The following is a 16,402-nucleotide window of genomic DNA, read 5'->3' on the forward strand; positions in this document are numbered from 1 at the left end:
CAGATACTGCAGTTTTTAGAAATATCCCACATGTGGCCCTCGGGCGGTAATGGACTGAAGCACCGGCCTCCGAAGCAAAGGAGCACCTAGTGGATTTTGAGGCCTCTTTTTTATTAGGCACCATGTCCGGTTTGAAGAGGTCTTGTGGTGCCAAAAAATTGGGAACCCCCCCAAAAGTGACCCCAATTTGGAAACTAGACCCCTTGAGGAATCCATTGTAGTTTTCTTGGGGTGCATGCGGCTTTTTGATCAGTTTTTATTCTATTTTTAGGTGGCGTGGTGACTAAAAAACAGCAATTCTACTATTGTTTTTTTATTCTTCTTTTTTTTTTACAGCGTTCACCGTGCGCTATAAATAAAATATTCACTTTATTCTGCGGGGCGATACGATTACGGCGATACCATATGTTTATAGTTTTTTTTTTTATGTCTTATGGCGTTTGCACAATAAAATACGTTTTGTAAACAATCATTCACTTTGTGTGTTACCTTATTCTAAGAGCCATAACGTTTTTATTTTTCAATCAATCAAGCCGTGCGAGGACTTATTTTTTGCGTAACGAACTGTAGTTTCAATCATTACCATTTTTAGGTACATGCGACTTTTTGATCTCTTTTTATTCCATTTTTTGGGAGGTGAAGTGACCAAAGAATTGTGATTGTGGTACGGTTTATTATTATTTTATTTTACGGCGTTCATCGTGCGGGATAAATAACGAAATAGTTTTGTAGTTCAGGCCGTTACGGACGCGGCGATACCAATTATGTATAGTTTATTTGTTTGTTTATATATTTTTATTAATAATAAAGGACTGATAAGGGAAAAAGGGGGGATTTTTACTTTTATTACTTTTAAATGTTTTATTTTCTTATTTTTACACATCTTTTTTTAACTTTTTTTTTACTGTATTACTTTGTCCCACTAGGGGACTTGAGGGCAGGAGGCCCTGATCGCTATTCTAATACACTGCACTACATGCGTAGTGCAGTGTATTAGAACTGTCAGCTACTCGCTGACAGCAAGCATAGTGGGTCCTGACGTTGTCAGGACCCACTAGGCTTCCGTCTATGGCATAGCCGGACGCCATTGATTGGTGTCCGGTTGCCATAGTCACCATCACCATCGCCGGCCGCTATCGCGTAGCAGGCCGGCGATGGCAGCTTAACCCCTAAAAAGCCGCGATCTCTATAGAACGCGGCTTTTAAGGGGTTAATCAGCGGGGACACAGCGATCGGTCCCCGCTGTAGGAGCTGTGACAGCTGCTGAACAAGACAGCAGCGTCACAGCTCCTGTATGTGTCGGGAGGACGGCCGAAACTATATAGTCGCAATAGTGCATGACGCTATAAAGGATGAGATCTTGGCCGTATGTCTGGAATGGTCCCACTGGGGGAGTATAATTAATTCTTTGCCCGTCCCACTATTAGTTAATAATAAATATATAATCTGCAATGATAGCATTATCGCAAAAATGTTCTTTACCTTTCGCTACTTATGTTTGAACCTTTGGAATATTCCAGTTCCTTTTGAAGGTGTGCCACTGATCCTCCGCTATTACGCGAATAAATGGAATATTGTATAGACATGGATTTATAATAAGATGAATTATTTGTTTATTCGTTCAGAATAACCTGTAAAAGAAAAGTTTTTCTTTCTTTTTGGAACGAATTATTAGTTGTGAATAAATACAATGTACAAAGAATCTATACATATTTTGTCTATATATATGAAATGACCTCTTGATATCTGCAATGGAGGAACCAATAAAAAACGTTTGGGACACTATAAATACAATGCCCTTGATTACACTTGCCAAAACGGCTCTGAGGAAATCCCGTGTAGGGATGAAACGCGTCAGCTGTTCTAATGGATCTAATCAAGCTGGACAGGTAGTGACGTCCTTACCTGGCCCTGCAAATCCCTGACCAAATTTGGAGACACGATATGGAAGGAAACACCATGTGAATAGAAGTTCACTCATTTACCGGCATATGCTCTTGCCCTCCCGGACTGTGTATCTCCTCGCGCACGTTGTGGACTGAGTGGATGTTAAAAGGAAAAAGTCGCCGGCTATCCAATTTTGCAGTGGAGTTTGAAAGTGGTCTGATATACGGATGATCATACAGCCTGGGACTTCTCTTTGGAAGGTCTCTCCGTCCCACTTATGAATAGACTGCTCCTGCATATGGATCACAGAGGCTGACCTGAACATCAGAGGTAAAAACATAAGCCTCCAGATAAAGTCTGGGAAAATCATTCGCCCTCAAACAAAGAGGATGGAGTGGGATCTATTGCGATCTTGTGTCTATTGAATAGACTGCCTATAACCATTTATCTTCCTTAAAATATAAGGCTGCATGAAATAGGAGGGAAGAGCTTAATAACATATAAATCTGCCGTCAAAACAGCTTATGTACCATAGGATTATTCATTTCCTAGGTCTAAATCTCCTACGCATAGGAGGTTACTACTCAAAAAAGAATGCCACCTATTGCAAATAGGGATGGTGGCCACCCTGAAATGATAAAATTTATTTTGTCAAAAAACGCAAGTGTGAACACAACCCAGTGACTGTTCAGATTATTTTTTCTTTTCTTTTTTGTCCCTATGCTTAGTGAGAACAAATGTAGCATATGAGTGAATTTATCTACATTTTAGGTGTCTTAGATCACTTGTTATCCATCTCTTATGGTCAGGAGATTTTTTTATATTTGTATGTATACATTGATATATCTGAAATTATTCGGAGGTTTAAATAAATTGGATTTTTATATGAATTGTTTATACCTGAGAGTGCCTGCATATATTTCTGGATCTTACATTGATGGCCTAGTCTTAGGATGGGCCATCAATATGTGTTCGGTGGGGGTTCTCCTCAGATCCCCACTGAGGTGCACAATTTAAGGAGGAAAATAAACCACACATTCCATGATGAATCTGCTATGATTAAACACAAAAAGCCATGACACTAGTGTGACCAGAGCCGAACTCGTACTGAGAGGGAGATCCGCATCTCTGCTGCCCCTTTTCTGCTCTCAGTTGGTTGCCACTCCAGTTTTGAGCAGACTGGTTGAGGGGGAATCGGGTGTCAGAATTGGTACCGAAAGGAGGGCAGAGATGGAAAATAATGCTTTGCTTTACTCAATTCTGCTTTTCTGTCTATTACTGCTGTATTAATTTGCTTTTGAAACAAATTGACACCCTCTTTAACATTTTCTTTCATCATTGTGAAATATCTAAAATGCTTGCAAAAAATAAAAGTATAACCTCTCTATGAACTTTTTGTTTATATCCTAGTAGTTAGGGAGCTTTGTCAGTAAGCACTGTGTCTGTGTGCTGTTCACATGTCCATAGAAGCCCCCTTCGCTGATTGAGTCAGCATGCAGCGTTATTTTTTCCCATCAAAACAATGGGCCAGAACCTGGCAGAACCCATTAGAAGTCCAATGGGGTCCGTCATGCATTGGTAGTATCGGTTGAACAACTGTTTTGAAACTTTTACGTTATCAACGGAAACCAGAAGGCAGATGTGAACAGAGGCTAAATGACACTTTTATAGCAATTACGGTACTTTGTCAGTATTTAGGCAGTGCTGAAAAACCAACTAAATTTAAAAAAAAATGGAAAATTGAGACTCTCTGTATTATTTTGCACAACTGTGACCAGTAAGCGTGAGAATCTATGTTCCATATACTGATTCAGGTAAACCATCCATTAGCAATTACCCTTTTTTTTTTTACTAATGAGATTTAACGTTTTGGGAAATGCACCGCTCTTTAGTAATGTCTGTATTCTTTGCTTGGTGATCTCTCTTATCTATTACATTGTTCCCTCTTTTAAAGGCTTCTGATGAAGATGATATGTCTGTGACTAGCAGGAGCAGTCTTAGGGTCAGTAACCCGTGCTCTTCCTGACCTTAGTAAAATATACTCTGCGTGCCAAAACCTGAGTGTGACCAGCTTCACACAAGCGTAATACGGGCCCATTTGTGGGTCAGTATTGCATATGTAAATCTCGGCCCAACTGCGGGTCTAATGACGTGACCTAGCAGCATCATGGGTCCCTATGTTGCTGCTTATTCAAGTCATTAGACCCGCAATACTGTGTTTAAAATATACCCATATTATGCTCGGTGAAACAGGCCTTTGTTTGCTGTGGTGTTTTTGTTTTTTTTTTACTAACTTACCCTGCATACACAATAAGATTTGTATAGTATTTAGGGGCCTTTTACACAGGACTTTTGTGTAAAATCGTAATATACAGTAAAAATTTGCAATCAACAGTAAGGGTATGTGCACACACAAACTCAGAAACATCTGAAAATACGGAGCTGGTTTCAAGGGAAAACAGCTCCTTGTGTTGAGACGTTTTTTAATCAGTCGCGTTTTTTACAGTCGTTTTTGGAGCTGTTTTTCAATAGTCAATGAAAAACGGCTCCAAAAAACGGCTCAAGAAGTGACATGCACTTCTTTTTCGCGGCCGTTTTTTTTATGAGGACGTTTTTAAAAATGGCCGCGTAAAAAAACAGCCCGTCGGAACAGAACGCCGTTTTCCCATTGCAATCAATTGGCAGATGTTTAGAGGCATTCTGCTTCCGATTTTTCGCCCGTTTACGGCCCGAAAAACAGCCGTAAATAAGCAGTGTGAACGTACCCTAAGGGTATGTTCACACGAGGGCGTCCGTAACGGCTGAAATTACGGGGATGTTTCCGCCTGAAAACATCCCCGTAATTTCAGCCGTAACGGCATGTGCAGGCGCTTGAACGCCGCGTCCATTACGGACGTAATTGGCGCTGCTATTCATTGGAGTCAATGAATAACGGCTCCAATTACGGCCAAAGAAGTGACAGGTCACTTCTTTGACGCGGGCGTCTATTTACGCGCCGTCATTTGACAGCGGCGCGTAGATATACGCCTCGTGTGATCAGACAAACGTCTGCCCATTGCTTTCAATGGGCAGATGTTTGTCAACGCTATCGAGGGGCTATTTTCGGACGTAATTCGGGGCAAAAACGCCCGAATTACGTCCGTAATTAGTGCGTGTGAACATACCCTAAGTGTAAGGGCTCATTCAGACGAGCGTAAAACTCGTCAGACGTGCGTAAAACTCGTCAGACGAGCGTAAAACTCGTCAGACGAGCGTAAAACTCGTCAGACGAGCGTAAAACTCGTCAGACGAGCGTAAAACTCGTCAGACGAGCGTAAAACTCATTCAGACGAGCGTGAAAATCACGCACATCACACTGACCCATTGATTTCAATAGGGCCATTCACACATGCAGGAGTTTTCACGCAGTGTGTGTCCGTTGCGTAAAACTCACCGCATGTCATATATTGGTGCGTTTTTCACGCACCTATCGCCCATTGAATTCAATGGGTGCGTGAAAATCACGCACAGCACACAGATGCAAGATCCGTGTGCTGTGCGTGATTTACGCATCAATTCAATTAAAAATTACTAAAAAAAATATGTGCTTTGCGAGTGCGTGAATAACACATGTCCCTCGCAAAGCACACTGATGCATAACGGACCAGATTCTCGCGTGTTTTAGACGCGCTCGTGTGAATGTAAATATGTGCATTGATTTGACTTTTTTTATGATAACCAAAACATTATCGTTGGTCGGCGGTACGTTCCCTTGTGTTAATAGGCATTTGCGAGTCGATAACTAGACAGGAGGTGTGGTGTGGATTTGTTGGCCGAAAAGAGAAGCCATGTCAAAAGCGATCAAATTAACTGAAAAAAATCCGACTGTTGCATATAAATGCATGTCTTTCTAACGTTAATGATTCACTAGATCATCGATCGGCACTTGCTTTTTACAAATTTATCTTCTTGTGTAAAAGGACCCTAATAATGGTAAAATTGGATGCAATGTTCTTTGCTGATAGCAGCAGGGGCACCGGCTACGCTCATATAGTCATCCGTGTTCGCTTTGTGTCATGTGACAATCCTTTACCATTGTGCAGAAAGTCACCAGATGATCACTGAGCTGCATGACCTTATGTTTGTTGTGAGTCACTCAATATGCTGCACGATTAAAGTTAACCATGTTTAATGCAATCATCCTAAAGTATTCATTAAAACACAGGTGTCACCCTGCTATGACTGGTTATAGAAATATGAGAATTATGTATATAGCATTTTCCTAATATAGTTTCAGAATCATTCCCTTTAAAGGTTATGTGAACCATTGTAGCCATTTTTTATTAAATGTTTGTATTTTGTGCTTAAAAACATTTTTCGAATTGACTTTTATTATTCTCTTTTGACTTTTTGCGATGCAGCTTCTCTGTATATTGTAAGAGCAATTTCTATAATTATCAAAATGACTGCATTTATGAATCCTGGACAAATTTGGTTATCGAGAAAAGGAACTCAAGAGTGATGATGATCACTCTCACAATATACTATAAATAGAAACAGCATAGCGACGAATCCATCAGTTTGCTGGACCTGACAGATTTTGGTTACAGTGGCGCTAGGCAGCTTCTATGTGTACTGCATACATAGTAGCCTTATCGCAATAAGTAAAGAGAATTTTGAATAAGTCAACGAAATTTTTTTTTTTTAAGTGCATACAATTCATAATAATAGCAATGAAGCTATAATGGTTTACATAGCCTTTAAGCCATGGGAGTGTTTCAATAATAACTAGCGGGTCTGTGGGAAATGTCAAGTTTCCTTTTCTTGTCCTGCAGACCTGTCTTTAGACTGTTGGCTGCCTTTTAGAGCAGCCCTATAGCTTGTCTGTGGTCTGTAGATAGACCGGCATAAACTGCTCATGATAGCTGATATGTAGGCCAAAAGTGTGAAACTACCTGCAGGTTATTGTCAGAAATGTCCCAAGTCTAAAGGCAGCATTTTTTCAAGAACATATCATGGAAATGTATAGAATTCCCTAATACTTTATATTATTCAATGGCTCCAAAGGTGGAATCGCAATGCAGTGTTGTATTCACATATAATTGTGTTTGCGCTTTACTTGTGATTTTCTACAGGAAGTTGTCCGATATGACACACGGTCCATGTCCCCAATAATAACTGCTCATCACTGGTTTATTGGTTTAGTTCATTAGAAGTTCTATAGAGTTCTGCATTGCCTCAGGATTCATTATTTTGGCATGAAGACTTGTTGTGCTGTGTGTATTCTGTGTGACAGGCCGGCAGACATATCACTCAGCACTTTTTTCTCTTTTTCTAACAGACCAATGGTTACGAGGAGGAATTGCTTGGAGCAACTCCGTATAGGAAATCCAGCAGGGTCAGTGGAGAGCTGAAGATTGGCATGTGGCAGCCGCACTGGCTGGGCATATGTTCAGCTGCATTGAAGATGGCAAAAGCCAAAACCAGTTATTTGATTTGGGGCCTTTTTAACACTTTAAAAATGTCCTGTGAACAGTAGTAAATAATGGCCCTAGCCCTTTATGTCCTACTATGGCCACAACTCCATGTGTTGGTTAATGTGAGTTGTGGTGTTTTTGCTTTACCTCCAGAGCTCAACAGGCAGTGGAGAGACCATCCCGTCTTCCCGGGGACCCCCCAGGGATGAGGCAATGGTTGGTTCTATGCTTGGTGTTGTATCTGGCGCTGGGTGTGCCGCTTGTGCATGGGAACCGCACACCCCTAAACAGAAAGTCTGTGTGTGGTGAATTACAATGCGATTAATATGTTTGCACAATCCAGTTGGTGTCTGGTTCAAAAGCTGCAAATTAATAATACTTAGTGGATGAAATGACTATTAAACTTGCTTTACTCTTTTTGTATTGATATTTCTAATTATTTGATGCAAAATATATACATAGAGCTAGGTATTACCTATCATTCTGCATACAGCAGTTAGTGGGATGCTGGTATGAGGCCATTATCAAGTATCATGGACTGACGATCCTTCTAGTCCAGCTGTTACTGAAGTGCAACATCCACAAGAGACAATGACCTACTTTGCTAATTGCTGAAATACCAAATGCTTTGCAATATTTGTGTGGAAAGGGTGTTTCTTATTATGAGTTCATATGTCCATTACCCAACACATTTCTAGCTCTACGCCGTGTTTTCCCATATCTGCAGCCACTGTGTATATATTTTTAAGTAAGTAGCTCTGTAGCTGTGGGCAGCTGCTAGGTTATCTGTAGATGGACCTCATTGTGATTCATGAGTGCTATACATTCGTGCACAGTACTTTTTAGGTGTAGGTAAAGTTGGGCCCTGTTCACATTGTTTGCGATTTACGTTTAGGGTTCACATCCGCATCGGGCTTCCGTTCATGGGTTCCATTGGACATTTCCGTTGGAGGAACTGATGAACGAAAAGCCAAACGGAAACCATAGCCTCCGTTTGCATTACTATTGATTGCAAAGCACATGTTTTCTTATTCTTCAATGGAATTGATGTGCAAATCATGCACAGCACACATGTGCATCCGTGTGCTGTGCCTGATTTTCACGCACCCATTGACATCAATGGGCGCGTAGATGCGTGAAAAACACACCAATATAGGACGTGCAGTGAGTTTCACGCAACGGACACGCTGCGTGAATGGCCCCATTGAAATCAATGGCTCGGTGTGCTGTGCGTGATTTTCACGCACAGCACACGGACGAGTTATACGCTCGTCTGAAGGAGCCCTAAGATATGTTTTCTTATATCCACAAGATGCTGGATGAAGTTATTCACGAATTCCATGAAACATGTCAATAAAAAATGTCACACAAACAAATGAAAGCTCCCGTCCTGAGGCTCTGTATTCCAGCAGATTTCACATACATTAAATATTAGGAACAACTAATGCTAAAGTCATTTGTGGCATCAATTAAACAATATGATTTTATATTCTTGTCATTTCCTTATAAACAATAGAGACTCAATGGTAACAGGAATTGTTTTGTGATGCAGTGCATGTCCGTGTGCCCTGAAGTTGAAAGGTTAACGCTGTCTGTCTCTGTCTGTCTGTCTTGACTGAACGGCTTCCATCTGTCATGCTTCTTCCTGTCTCTCCTGTATAGAGCGCTTATTACTCTGACCTCAGCCTGGCCAGTGCTCCACTCACAGCCAAGTCTCAGCAGCCGTCTGTACACAATGGAAATCGGGTCTGTTCCTTTCCGCTCACTTCTTGTTTCTGGTTGGCTTTTGTATAGTGCACTGTGTAACTTATTGAATGGCCTATCTGGCTATATTTGTGTGGAATGGTGTGATTAACTACAATTTCTGATTTTTTTATTTTTGTTAATTTTGAGGAAATTTCACATGTTGGACGAGCTTATATATGTAGAATGTTTATAGTTCTTGGATAGAGTAACAATTTATAAGCCAGGGTACCGATTGTTTTAAAAACTATGCACACCTTTGCAACCATTTTATTGGTTTCCATGGTTGCAGACTACAAACAAACTCTGTGTAGTCCTGCAGTCCTACTCGCCTACATCTGTCCTATATTTCTTGCTAACCTACATTTAGTATGTTAGATTGAAGTATAAGGACAGACAAGAGTGTGACTGCAGGGTCAAACTACACATGGTTTCTTTGTAGTCTGTTACCATGGAGACACATCGGTCTGCACAGGTGCTTTAGACACAAAGTTGTGGGAGATTTTTAATCAAGACTATTTGCAAAGTTGCTTCATTTTTAATTGTTAGTTGCATTAGATAAAAAAAAAAATGTATTGCAAAGGTGAACATATCATTTAAAGAGGCTCTGTCACCACAGAGTATAAGTGCCCTATCTTTTACATAATGTGATCGGCGCTGCAATGTAGATTACAGCAGTGTTTTTTATTTAGAAAAACTATCATTTTTGACCTATATTAGCTTTATGCTAATGAGTTTCTTAATGAACAACTGGGCGTGTTTTTTACTTTTTGGCCAAGTGGGCGTTGTACAGAGGAGTGTATGATGCTGTCCAATCAGTGACCAATCAGCGTCATGCACTTCTCCCCATTCATTTACACAGCACATGGCGATATAGCTATATCGCTATCTGCAGTCACATAAACACACTATAACATTACTGCAGTGTCCTGATAATGAATATACATTACCTCCAGCCAGGACGTGATGTGTATTCAGAATCTTGACACTTCGCTAACACAATCCCGACACTACAGCACAACAAGCGTAATCTCGCGAGATTACGCTGTAAACTGTCATTTCAAACGAGATTACGCTTGCTGTGCTGTAGTATAAAAAAAATTGGATTGCACTCCTGGTTAAGATATTCAGGTGCTATGAGGGTTCGGGTTCGGGTAACACAATATACATCAAGAAGATAACTCAAACACTCAAGCGAATGGATAAGAAAGATTTGTTTATTATTTTGTTTTCAGTTTTATCTTCACTGAAGTAAATCTTCACAAGATTTCCGTAATTTTTTACAGGCGATTTTTATCGACGTTTCGGCCAAACCAGGCCCTTATTATCGCTTAAACTCTAGTAATGTAGATGATGACTACTCCTACTGCACATGCTTGGAGTTATGATCACTGCTCTTTGATATCATCTTGAACAAGATGATATCAAACTGCTAGAGCAGTGATCATAAATCCAAGACTGTGCAGTAGGAGTAGTCATCATCTACATTACTAGAGTTTAAGCGATTATGATAAGGGCCTGGTTTGGCCGAAACGTTGATAAAAATCACCTGTAAAAAATTACGGAAATCTTGTGAAGATTTACTTCAGTGAAGATAAAACTGAAAACAAAATAATAAACAAATCTTTCTTAACCCAAGCACTCAAGCGAATGGATATCTTCTTGATGCTGTGCTGTAGTGTCGGGATTGTATTAGCGAAGTGTCAGGATTCTGAATACACATCACGTCCTGGCTGGAGGTAATGTATATTCATTGTCAGGACACTGCAGTAACGTTATAGTGTGTTTATGTGGCTGCACATAGCGATATAGCTATATCGCTATGTTCTGTATAAATGAATGGAGAGAAGTGTATGACTCTGATTTGTCACTGATTGGTCAGCATCATACACTCCTCTGTACAATGCCCACTTGGCCAAAAAGTAAGACGCCCAGTTGTTCATTGAGAAACTCATTAGCATAAAGCGAATATAGGTCATAACTTCGTCAAAAATGATTGTTTTTCTAAATAAAAAAACACTGCTGTAATCTACATTACAGCGCCGATCACATCATGTACAAGATAGGCCACTTATAATGTGGTGACAGAGCCTCTTTAAGATGTATTCACATAATTCTTATGATTCCCGGCTAGCATCATCTCATGAAACATATTCATTTACGCTAGCAGTAACTCGTTGTAACACATGTTTGAGGTTCTCACCAATTACAGGCTGTTCTTAATGAACTAAATGGGTTCTATACATAGATCTAGAAAGAGGGGGAAAAAAAAGAACTGAGCATGTTCAGTGGACCAACTTAATCTCATTCACAGTCTTAGAATTTTGTATTTATATGGTCTTTTGTGATTTGATCCATTGGCTTAAATGATCTTATCTGCATAAAATTTCTTAACATTTTCCAGACCTGATTATTATCATTACTGCTACAATTGTAGTTTAAGCATGTAAACATGGAAAACTTCTCTATGGGGAGTCGCAGAACTGGGTCATTTTTGTGATGACGGTCTATCGTGTAACTTTGGTAAGTATATAAATTCGGTCAGATGGAAGTATTGTCCCCATTTTTTAACGGTATTCCATCCCTCGTACCCAGAGCCCCCGGGGTTCTACTGAAGTATACTTGGAGCACCTTGGGGATCTATGGTGCGGTGTGTTCAGTTGAACCACAGGGAGGAGGGGTCCGGGCGTTAGACTGAATACGGAGTTAAACACAGCTACAATATGGCCATTTGAATGAGACCTCTGTTGTGTGTTCTCCCTTTAGGACAGATTGGCTAGTCTGCTCTTCATGGACAAGATCCATACAGAGTTATCTGGGCGTACTCTTTTGTTGTTTTCAGTCTATATTATAACCGCAAAGACATTCGGTTGTTGCATTGGGCATGCTCAGTTTTTTTTTTAAATTATTTTGTAGAATTGTATGGACCCCTTCCAATTTTACATGGTCACGTAGTGGAGATTGCCTTCTAGTACATCTCAGAAAGCCACAGGCTGTATAACCCTGCCCTGATATGTATGATGTAGTGTGATGTCTCAATTTATATTGATGCTGATCCTGTCCATCATTATCATGATGACAGGAGTAAATTCTTTCTTTTTGCCTCACACTTTCATCCTCTCTTTCCAGCCATCACTATTGAACTGCAACTCTCTACCTTCCAGATCACAGCGGGTGGGTCACCTCTTAGTCAATCCACTATAATTCTTTGCTTTCCTTTCCTTGCTTTTAAGTTACATTTTCCCGCATGACTTTTTGTTTCCTTCCCTTATCTGTTTGTATCATTGTACCCCAGCTGACTGTTTGCTTTCCTTCTTCTCCTTGCTGGTAGGGGTCTCTGTATGATGAGGGTGCCACCAGCGGTAGCCGTCGATCTTCAAGTTCACGACCTGTGAGATTATTATCCTTGCCTATGTTTCTCCTTTACAATAATCTGTATATTAGACTTTAAGATGCTGTGGTTGGAATTCGCACAACTGCTGCTCCATAACAAAAATTTGCGGCAGGCCACGCCCTTTCACTAATCCCTCCTCCCCCCCCCCCCCCCCACTTTCCAGAAAAGTGACAAAGGCAGCGTGCAAAGACAAGTCTCCAAATTTTGGAGGAAAAAAATACCTCTGTTGCGCAAATTACAACTTTGCCAGACCAAAGATCTGGCGTAGATTGCTTAATAGATCGGCCCCAAAGTCTTACATTTTCCTAATAGCAATTTTAGAAATATGTCTGCCCTTGTGATCACTATTTCTCTGCAGAAACATTTTGATACAAGAGACAGAAATGAGCAGCTCTCTCTATATCCGCTTTGTACTTGCGGTGCAGTCGGCCTTTAAACAAATAGCTGAGTTGGACGTTCTTTTCACACTGGTGCTGCCCTAACACACATCTCGCAGAGCATTTCAATAAGAGGAATGTTTATCTAAGCTGTATTCCTGAGAACCTTTTGCCCATTTGATTATTTTTAGCGTGGCACTTAGCTTATTGTTGTCATAGCAGGACTAGTTGGACAGGCCTGTAAATGGAGAAAAGGCTAGGACTTATTGTTCAGGTAAATATAATAGCCTTGAAATATCCTACTGTATAACAGGGGCACCATCCTGCTCCGTTCAGATTCTCATTCTTTTATAGACCTCTTTATATTCATTTTACTATATATCTGGTCATTCTCCTTTTTTTTTTTGTTTCTATTTTTCTGTCATGCTGATGTTCCTTTCCTTATACTTTTGTGCTTCGTGACTATTGAAGCCCTCTGAGTACAGTTGTTACCTGGGTTCTGGATCTCGTGCCTCTTCTCGTGCCAGCTCTGCCCGTGCCAGCCCAGTGGTGAGGACTGTTTTTATTCTGTCCTTTCTTTAATGCCTCTTCCTAAAGTGTTGTGTGTAAGGGTTTCGTTCGCATGGGATTAAGGCTGTGTTCTTCTCCTACTGACTTTAATTTAGGAAAATGTATGATTGTGATGTTCCATGGAAGCAGTACTAGGGGCGTTTCCTTGAACACATTGGTGTGATTGGTTGCCAACGTTTTTGGTTAAAGAGGCTCTGTCACCAGATTTTTCAACCCCTATCTGCTATTGCAGCAGATAGGCGCTGCAATGTAGATTACAGTAACGTTTTTATTTTTAAAAAACGAGCATTTTTGGCCAAGTTATGACCATTTTTGTAGTTATGCAAATGAGGCTTGCAAAAGTCCAAGTGGGTGTGTTTAAAAGTAAAAGTCCAAGTGGGCGTGTATTATGTGCGTACATCGGGGCGTTTTTAATACTTTTTACTAGCTGGGCGTTCTGACGAGAAGTATCATCCACTTCTCTTCAGAACGCCCAGCTTCTGCCAGATCACGCTGTGACGTCACTCACAGGTCCTGCATCGTGTCAGACGAGCGAGGACACATCGGCACCAGAGGCTACAGTTGATTCTGCAGCAGCATCAGCGTTTGCAGGTAAGTAGCTACATCGACTTACCTGCTAAAATGGTCATAACTTGGCCAAAAATGCTCGTTTTTTAAAAATAAAAACGTTACTGTAATCTACATTGCAGCGCCTATCTGCTGCAATAGCAGATAGGGGTTGCAAAATCTGGTGACAGAGCCTCTTTAAAGAGACTGCAGTAAATTGTGTGGGTTTATTTTTGCCATGTTTTTGTGGCTCAGTAATGGTACAGCTTTTGTGCCGCGCCACTACCTATTGTCACGGTCTGTGGGTATGTGGACCCACTAGGCCGCACCGCTGTAGCGTGGAGGCAGCTGGCCAAACACAGCACCCAAACAATAAAAAGTCGAGCACCACGTTACCTGAATAGTCCAGACAGTGGCAGAGACTTTAGCACGGATGGAGGTGGGTGCAGCAGGCTGCGCAAGACGTGGCGGATGACAGGCTGCGCCAGACGTGGCGGGTGACAGCAGGTGCAGTAGGATGCGCCAGACGTGGCGGATAACAGGAGCAGCAGAACACTACTCCAATCACTAGCAGGCTCAGGAACAATAACACACCACGGGATACAGGTAGCAGGGCACGGGAACACTGGAACAGGGTAAACACTAAGGGACCATTTGCAAAGACTAACATGGGAATTACTAACAATGCTCAGGCAAGGAGTGAAGGGGCAGGGCCCTTTTATAGTCCAGGGTGATCTGGGAGTAATTAGTCCATTCTTAACGTGTGCGCGCCAGCCCTTTAAGGCCGGGAATGAGCTCATGCGCGCACCCTAGTGGTCACTGCAGGCCAGGACGGCTGCATGTGCTGCCATCCTTGGGGAGGAAGACATCGGCAGGATGAAAGGGGTCTGCGGCCGTCACACCTATATGTAGATATGATTAAATATTGTGTATGTGATGAAAGTCAAGTAGCTATGCAAGGTTTCATTATGCTACAATATGTTGTGAATGAATCCACTTCATTTTTATGCATTCTGTGATTAGGATAGTGATCATTTAAAATAGTATGATAAAAACCTAAATGACACTTGCATGAGCTGAGCCACAAAAGTCTTGCAATGCTCAAGATGATGTTTGTTATTTTATTTATTTATTTTTGGTTCAAATGATAAAAACTGAATGTAGAATGTCAACCTTTTTTAATATAGTCCACTCATATTAAGTTCTTATGCCAAATGTGCTTCCACCTCTAATTATCAACGTTTTCCATATACATAACCGCACATATTTCCTCTTTTAATCAGTCTTCAGAACCCACTGGCCCGTCTTTATTGCGTCGTGGGTCCACCAGTGGCAGTGTCCACGCACAGAGTCATATTGAGGATGTGTCTGCTCCTTCAATAAGCAGAGTTAGTGCGTGTGGAGGCATGAAGTGCATTGTGTGGCTTTCGCTTGTTGATAACGTAAAATTTAGAATGCTGACAGCATTTTGTGTAGCGAACCAAACAACTAATCGGAAACTTTCTTGTGGGTGACATAAAAAATTTCAGCACATCTTCCATCTTATTTATTATTATTATTATTTAATATTAACGTATGTTACTGCCCTGAGAAACCATAACAGGACATCGGATATTTGCCTGTGCTGTACTAATACACCCAGGATTTAAACCTTTCTGTTCAGAGTTTAACTTCTGTTTATTTTTTAATATTTCAGGTTGAGGAAAGATCAGATAAAGACTTTGCAGATAAGGTGAGTGTTTTGTTTTTTTAGCTACATTTATAGAACCGTGCTGGAATGGAATATGTTATGTAGTTTTCATTACTTTCATTGTTTTGCTAGTGACCACAAACGTAAAAAGTACACTTTAGTGAAAAACGACAGGAAGCTAGCAACTCTTCACACGTGGTCACCCTGTTCTCCTAAGGTGCTACTAACACGTCCTTCTCAGGGGAACTGTGGCAGTGGCGTTCAGCGCTCACTCTTTAGGCTGGGTTCACAGGAGCACATTACGTCCGTAAAGGACGGAACGTATTTCGGCCGTAAGTCTCGGACTGTACACAGTGCAGGGAGCCGGGCTCCTAGCATTATAGTTATGTACGACGCTAGGAGTCCCTGCCTCTCCATGGAACTACTGTCCCGTACTGAAAACATGATTACAGTACGGGACAGTTGTCCTGCAGCGAGGCAGGGACTCCTAGCATCGTACATAACTATGATGCTAGGAGCCCGGCTCTCTGCACTGTGTTCGGTCCGGGACTTGCGGCTGAAATACGTTCTGTCCATTACGGACCGAACATGCTCGTGTGAACCCAGCCTACCCGTGTGTCTTGTCACCGTTTATCTTGGCTGTATCACACATTTTAAAGCAAGTCACCTGGGATGATCTTGGGAAAGAAATGTATGGCCCTACTTTTTAACATTTTTAGAGACTTGGGTATTGTCTTTA

The 16,402-nt window shown here is 41.2% G+C and overlaps 1 protein-coding gene across 1 annotated transcript in view; it reads left to right on the forward strand.

Moving 5' to 3' along the window:
• Positions 1 to 3,810: 3,810 nt before the first annotated feature.
• The window catches only part of LOC142656579 (uncharacterized), a 40,469-nt gene continuing 27,877 nt past the window's right edge, over positions 3,811 to 16,402 (forward strand). The window contains exons 1-6 of the mRNA XM_075831511.1: positions 3,811 to 3,889; positions 9,006 to 9,089; positions 12,216 to 12,260; positions 12,418 to 12,477; positions 13,329 to 13,406; positions 15,670 to 15,705. Of these exons, the coding sequence (XP_075687626.1) occupies positions 3,860 to 3,889; positions 9,006 to 9,089; positions 12,216 to 12,260; positions 12,418 to 12,477; positions 13,329 to 13,406; positions 15,670 to 15,705 (333 nt within the window). The 5' untranslated portion in view covers positions 3,811 to 3,859. The remainder of the gene's footprint in view (positions 3,890 to 9,005; positions 9,090 to 12,215; positions 12,261 to 12,417; positions 12,478 to 13,328; positions 13,407 to 15,669; positions 15,706 to 16,402) is intronic.

This window comes from Rhinoderma darwinii, chromosome 6 (assembly GCF_050947455.1).
Source record: "Rhinoderma darwinii isolate aRhiDar2 chromosome 6, aRhiDar2.hap1, whole genome shotgun sequence".
Lineage (NCBI taxonomy): Eukaryota > Metazoa > Chordata > Amphibia > Anura > Rhinodermatidae > Rhinoderma > Rhinoderma darwinii.